Raw genomic sequence first — 6,435 nt, forward strand, 5'->3', positions numbered from 1 at the left:
CCAGCTCCCAGCACCACCCTCAGCGCCCAGGGCCTCCCCACACGGCCCAGCCCCCAGCACCACCCTCAGTGCCCAGGGCCTCCCCACGCGGCCCAGCTCCCAGCACCACCCTCAGCGCAGCTCAGAACCACCAGCCAGCCCCGTCAATAAGACTCCAGGTTAACACAACCAACAGGGACCTAATCAGTGTGAAGCAGCTCGACTCTGTCACTATCATCATCTCTGGAGTGGACACATTTAACCCAACTATACTCAACATGTTTCACTTCCCAGACATTGTGAAAGAATAGTCCTGGCCCTGGCCGGTGTGGCTCAGTGGATAGAGCCTCAGCCTGCGACTGAAGGGTCCCCCGGGTTCAACCTGTCAAGGGCACATGCCCGGGTTGCGGGCTCGATCCCCAGTAGGAGGCGTGCAGGAGGCAGCTGATCAATGATTCTCTCTCATCGCTGATGTTTCTAGCTCTCTCTCCCTTCCTCTCAGAAATCAATAAATACATATTTTTTAAAAATAAAAAGAATAGCCCTTGTGCAGATGAGTTTGAGATAAGAAGACCTCAGGAGAGAGGCGTGGGGACCAGGGGTGGCTGGTGGCAGTGACAGTGAGCACATGGGAGGGCGCAGAACTATGCTCTACAGCCCAGGGAGAGGGCGGCCCCCCAGCTGGCAGCAGACAGCGGGGGAACTGGATGCTTCAACCCCTCTGTGTCAGGCGGGCCTGGTCCTCAGGCCTCCCCTCCCCCAGGAATGCTGGTGGTCCCCACGGCCTCTCTGCTCAGTGTCTGGGCCCAGGGCGCCCTTCCGCCCCACTTAGCTTTACTGATCCTGTTTGTCTCTCGCAGGCACAGAAGTCTCTTCCCTGTGCCAGAATGGAGGTCTCTGCGTTGACAGTGGCCCCTCCTACTTCTGTCACTGCCCCCCTGGATTCCAGGGCCCTACGTGCCAGGACAGGGCGAACCCATGCCAGTCCAGACCCTGCCAGCACGGGGCCACCTGTGTGGCCCAGCCCAATGGGTATCTCTGCCAGGTGAGCGGGTCAGGGTGCCAGGGTGGACTGGACATGGGAGACGGTCGGCATGGTGGGGGCCGTGATCTATCCATTTCCCTGACCCACACGTCCAGCCAACCTCCAAGTCAGGCCATTTTATCTCCTGAATATTTCTCCGTTTTGTCCGTGTCCCTTCACCTTCGTCCACTGGCTTAGTCCAGGCCTTTGCTGCTGTCCACGTGGACACCTGCATCAGCCTCCCATCGGCCCTGCCCAGCCCTTACTCTGCTACCAGCCTTTACTCTGTTGAAAGCGTTGCGCTCACCTGTCACTCCCCTGATCAAAACCCTGCAGTGCCGCCCTCCTTCACCACGGCCCTGCCCTGGGAGACCCGCCCTGGCTCTTGGCTCCCCGCACACCCCACGCTGGCTCCCTGGCGCCCTCCCCAGCTTCCTCCGCTGCATGGTGCCCAGGAGGTGCCTTCCTCAGGAGCAGTCCTGAGCGGCCCCCCAGGCCGGTCCGGGCCTCTCCTGGGTGGTCAGGTCACGGTGCTAGAGGCCAAGCTGAGACTCAAGCCTGAGCAGCCTGGTCCCTGTAATCAGAGCCGGGGCCTGGGGAGAGGGCACATGCACTCCCCGCCCGCCCCCCATAGCGTCGTATTGTGAGCGTTTCACACACCCCGAGAGCGCACTGACCGTCAACCTCACGCACCTGGTGCTCAGCTTGACTTCCTCTTCCATGAAACTCCCCAGAAGTTCCCAGGACACCCCTCACCTGCTTCCCGCAGCCCTCTAGCCGTGAACCCTCTTCTCCATCTCCTGAAGCCTTCCTGGTCCCGTTCTTGCACGCTCGCCTTCCTCTTGCAAGAACTCAGCACACGCAAAGGCCTCGCAGCGATCCCTCTCCAGCAGAATGTGAAACAGTGGGGACAGGGGGCGGGCACCGGGGAGGGAGCCGTAGTGGCACCGCGTCCCGCCCCGCCGCCACCTCCTAGCTGTGCGACTTGTACAAGTCAGTCTTTCCAGGAATCGCCTCCATTTCTGGGAAGTGAGAGTCAGGTGCGATATCCACACCAAGGGTCTTTAGGGGGATCTCAGGAGGTTATGTGTAAAAATCATGCAAGAAATGCCAGCTGTCTCCGTCCTGGCCGCCTGCGAACCTCCTGGAAGAGGGACCAGTTCTGGTTCTCTTTGCATTCCTGTTGCCTAACATGGTGGCTGCACAAAGGGCGTTCAGTCGGTGCTTGCAAGTTCATGAAGCGTGGCACAGCCTGGGGGCGCTGGTTGGCGAGAGGGGTTCTACCCAAAATGGAGCCATCTTTAGTGGCAGTGTGCCCTGAGCAGCGGGCGCCAACCCGTGGTCCGGGAGGCCCGAAAGGTGGCGACCGCTGTCCGAGAGGCTGTTGGGGCTGGAGGGCTGTGAGTCGTGCCTCATGGGATAATGTGCGCCGTGAGCTGCAGGGGCCTGAGGGCTGGTGAGTGGGGCTGGCGAGCGGGTGGGCTCGCTTCCTGGTCGACTCAGCCTGACCCTCTTTGCCTGCAGTGCGCCCCGGGCTACGAAGGACAGAACTGCTCAAAGGAACTGGACGCTTGTCAATCGCAGCCCTGTCACAACCATGGGACCTGCACCCCCAAACCTGGCGGCTTCCACTGCGCCTGCCCGCCAGGCTTTGTGGGGCTGCGCTGCGAGGGGGACGTGGACGAGTGTCTGGACCAGCCCTGCCACCCCAGAGGCACCGCAGCCTGCCACCCTCTAGCCAACGCCTTCTACTGTCAGTGTCTGCCCGGGCACACGGGTGAGGCGCGGCTGGGGGGGGGGGGGGGGCACAGGCATCCGGCACAGCTGAGCTGGCCGTGGAAACCAGATAATCCCCTCCACAAGGCTGCTAGTCATCCTTCCTGCCCAGAGAACATGGCCAGGGTCCCTTTACCTGTGCGGCTAGCGCTGGGCCGACTCCCAGGAATGAGCAGAAAGGAGGCAGTGACCAGACTGTGTGACATCCAGTCCTGCCCCCGCCGCAGGCCAGCGGTGTGAGGAGAAGATGGACCCCTGCCAGAGCCAGCCCTGCTCCCACGGAGGGTCTTGTGAGGCCTCGGCAGGACCACCCCCAGGCTTCACCTGCCGCTGCCCCCCGGTGAGTGACGGCAAAGCTGCCTTCATCGCCCCCAGCACTGACACAGGCGAAAGCCTGAGCTGGGACCCAGAGGGAGCCCGGGAGCCCTGCAGTGGGAACTATTGGAGAAGCCGTCCAGCTCACAGGAGTGGCTCTCGGCAGCAAAAGCGGGTGGTGGAGGCAGGATCAGGGGGTAGCACGGATGCATGAGGGAAGGACCCCAAAATCAAGCTGGGTGACTGTGGATAAGTGCTCAGTTCTTTTAACTCTGTGTGTGTGTGTGTGCATGCGCACGATGCATAACATCGGTTCATGATACACTAACACCATTGATTTGTGCTTGGCCTTCTATGTATTTTATTCTTACAATATAACACCCATGAACCAAATCTAAGAATTACAACATTAATAACTTGCAGGCACTTATGTCCTGTCCCCCTTCCAGAGGAAGAGAACGTATATAATCCTATTTCCAAGGATTAAGACAGTAGTTCAGTTACTACTCTATTAGCTCTTTAGTCTGCCCGGACTTGCACTGCGATGCTGCAGAGCTGTGGTTCGTCCACTGTCACCACCATGTACTGTCATTGTGTGAAAACACACGGGACATGGTTGCAACCTCTATAAAATGATCCCCTTGTTCTCTGAGGCCCTTCCAGATGGACACTCAACCCCCCCCCACACCCCCACCCCCGTTACCTTATCCGGGAGTGTCTTGAGAGGAAGTGGGAAGAATGACACAAGGCCCCTCGCCAACCTCTCTTCTCTCTGCAGGGTTTTGAAGGCCCCACCTGCAGCCAGAGAGCCCCCTCCTGTGGCCCCCATCACTGCCACCACGGGGGGCTGTGTCTGCCCTCCCCCAAGGCTGGCTTCCCGCCCCGCTGTGCCTGCCTCAATGGCTACGGGGGCCCTGACTGCCTGACCCCAGCCATCCAAGGCTGTGGCCCTCCCTCCCCTTGCCTCCACAACAGCAGCTGCTCAGAGACCTCCAAGCTGGGGGGCCCGAGCTTTCGATGCTCCTGCCCTCCCGGCTCCCCAGGGCCCAGGTGTCAGAGCCCCAGAGCAAAGGGGTGTGAGGGCAGAGGGGGAGACGGGGCCTGTGACGCTGGCTGCAGTGGCCCCGGAGGAAGCTGGGATGGAGGGGACTGCTCGCTGGGGGTCCTGGACCCCTGGCAGGGCTGCCCCTCCCACTCCCGCTGCTGGCTTCTCTTCGGCGACGGGCAGTGCCACCCGCAGTGTGACTCTGCAGAATGCCTGTTTGACGGCTATGACTGTGAGACTCCTCCAGCCTGCACGTGAGTTGGGGCGGGGCCACAGTGAGGGCGAAGGGCCATAGATGCTTCTGAGTTATGTGTCACCCAGCCTCAAGCTCCAGGGAGTTGGCACCCTCGTCACTGTCGGCACTGCCAAGTGGGGGTGGAGGCCTAGGCTCCACCCAGGAGCAGGGCAGCCTCAGGTGAGCAGGGCAGCGAAAGCCACACCAGCACCATCTCTGCCCCAGCCCTTCTCCAAGCTGCTGCCCTGGAGACTCTCCCCTACAACCTGCACCCCAGGGAAAGCGCCCCGGGCCCGCCTTCAGGGAGGGGGGAGCTGGGGGGCAGGGAGAAGGGACTGTCTTAGGGACCAGGTGTCAGTAGACATTAGGGTGTCTGAGCTACCTACCCCCAGGGCCTGCCTAAGCCCATTTCTCTGGAGCTGCCCCAATAGCGAGTGCCCTGGAGGCGGTGGGAGGTCAGGAGTCCTCTCTGGGATGAAGGAGGGAGTCCGGTTTCTTTGGGGTCCTGAGCCCCCTCTCCTCGCCCCCAGCCCAGCCTATGACCAGTTCTGCCACGATCACTTCCACAACGGCCACTGTGAGAAAGGCTGCGACGCTCCGGAGTGCGGCTGGGACGGAGGCGACTGCAGGCCCCGAGATGGGAACTCGGAGGGGGGGCCCTCCCTGGCCCTGCTGGTGGTGCTTAGCCGCCCAGCCCTGGACCGGCAGCTGCTTGCCCTGGCCCGGGCACTGTCCCTGGCTCTGAGGGTGGGGCTCTGGGTAAGGAAGGACAGTGATGGCAGGGACATGGTGTACCCCTATCCTGGGGCCCAGGCCGAAGAGGAGCTGGGAGGAAGCCCAGGCCCCTCTCATCAAGAGACAGCAGCCCCTCAAACACAGCCTGCGGGCCAGGAGCCAGACTCCCTCAGCACGGGGTAAGGCTGGGCGAGGGGTGGGGGAAGGGAGCCGGGGCCAACACGGGTCCCTGAGGTGCCTCGCCCGCAGGTTTGTGGTGGTGATGGGTGTGGACTTGTCCCGCTGTGGCCCTGACCACCCTGCAGCCCGCTGTCCCTGGGACCCTGGGTTCTTGCTCCGCTTCCTTGCTGCCATGGCTGCAGTGGAGGCCCTGGAGCCCCTACTGCCGGGACCCCTGCTGGCTGCCCACCCTCGTGCAGGCACCGGTAGGTGACCCCATCCTTTCCCCTGACCTCGCTCCCAGGCCAGGCTTCATGCCTCAGCCAGCATGGAGGCCAAATGAAACAGGAGCACTGGGACCCAGTGCTCTTGTGGGGACTTACCCTTGTCACCCTCTTTCTCTAACTGGGGGCTCCCAGGGCCCCTTTGCTCTACAACCTCCTTCCTTATTTTCCTAAGGACTTTGTCCTAGCCTCCCTCACAGGCTCCCCGCGAACCTCGGGTCTCGGTCCATCCTCTCTGCTAGGCCGAGTGCATGTCACTCCTGTGTCAAACAGTGCAGAGCTCACGAGAGAATAACTCACATCGCACACACTACGTGCCTGGCTGTGCTCTAAGCGCTTTCCAGTACTAACTCCTCTTATCCTCCCAACAACCCCCTGGAGACGGTGCTATTGTTATTCCCATTTTACGGATGAGGAAACTGAGGCCCACAGGTCTCACAGCAGTACCCAGCCTCACCTGGAATGGCCTCCTTTTGTCTCTCCCACCAGAGCCCCCCGCCAACCAGCTTCCCTGGCCTGTGCTGTGCTCGCCAGTGGCCGGGGTGCTTCTCCTGGCTCTTGGGGCTCTTCTCATCCTCCAGCTCATCCGGCGGAGGCGCCGAGAGCATGGGGCCCTCTGGCTGCCCCCGGGGTTCACTCGAAGGCCTCGGACTCAGCCAGCTCCCCGCCGACGCCGGCCCCCACTGGGCGAGGACAGCATCGGCCTCAAGTGAGAATGAGGAGGAGCTGGGGCTCAGGGAGGGGACTCTTGCCTGTGAAGACATTTATGATCAGAAGCAACAAGAGATGCCACTGCAGAAGTGGGAGACAGAGGAAGGGGAAGGGGCTAGGGTTAGGGTTAGGGTTAGGGTTAGGGTTGGGGTTAGGGTTAGGGTTAGGGTTA

At 61.6% G+C, this 6,435-nt stretch overlaps 1 protein-coding gene across 1 annotated transcript in view; it reads left to right on the forward strand.

Annotated features, from left to right (window-relative positions):
• Positions 1–6,435, forward strand: part of NOTCH4 (notch 4) — a 29,728-nt gene that overhangs the window by 14,134 nt on the left and 9,159 nt on the right. The window contains exons 16-22 of the mRNA XM_014534506.1: positions 840–1,024; positions 2,528–2,780; positions 3,007–3,119; positions 3,873–4,393; positions 4,905–5,288; positions 5,359–5,534; positions 6,042–6,261. Coding sequence (XP_014389992.1) covers positions 840–1,024; positions 2,528–2,780; positions 3,007–3,119; positions 3,873–4,393; positions 4,905–5,288; positions 5,359–5,534; positions 6,042–6,261 — 1,852 coding nt within the window. The remainder of the gene's footprint in view (positions 1–839; positions 1,025–2,527; positions 2,781–3,006; positions 3,120–3,872; positions 4,394–4,904; positions 5,289–5,358; positions 5,535–6,041; positions 6,262–6,435) is intronic.

Source organism: Myotis brandtii, unplaced genomic scaffold, assembly GCF_000412655.1.
Source record: "Myotis brandtii unplaced genomic scaffold, ASM41265v1 scaffold130, whole genome shotgun sequence".
Lineage (NCBI taxonomy): Eukaryota > Metazoa > Chordata > Mammalia > Chiroptera > Vespertilionidae > Myotis > Myotis brandtii.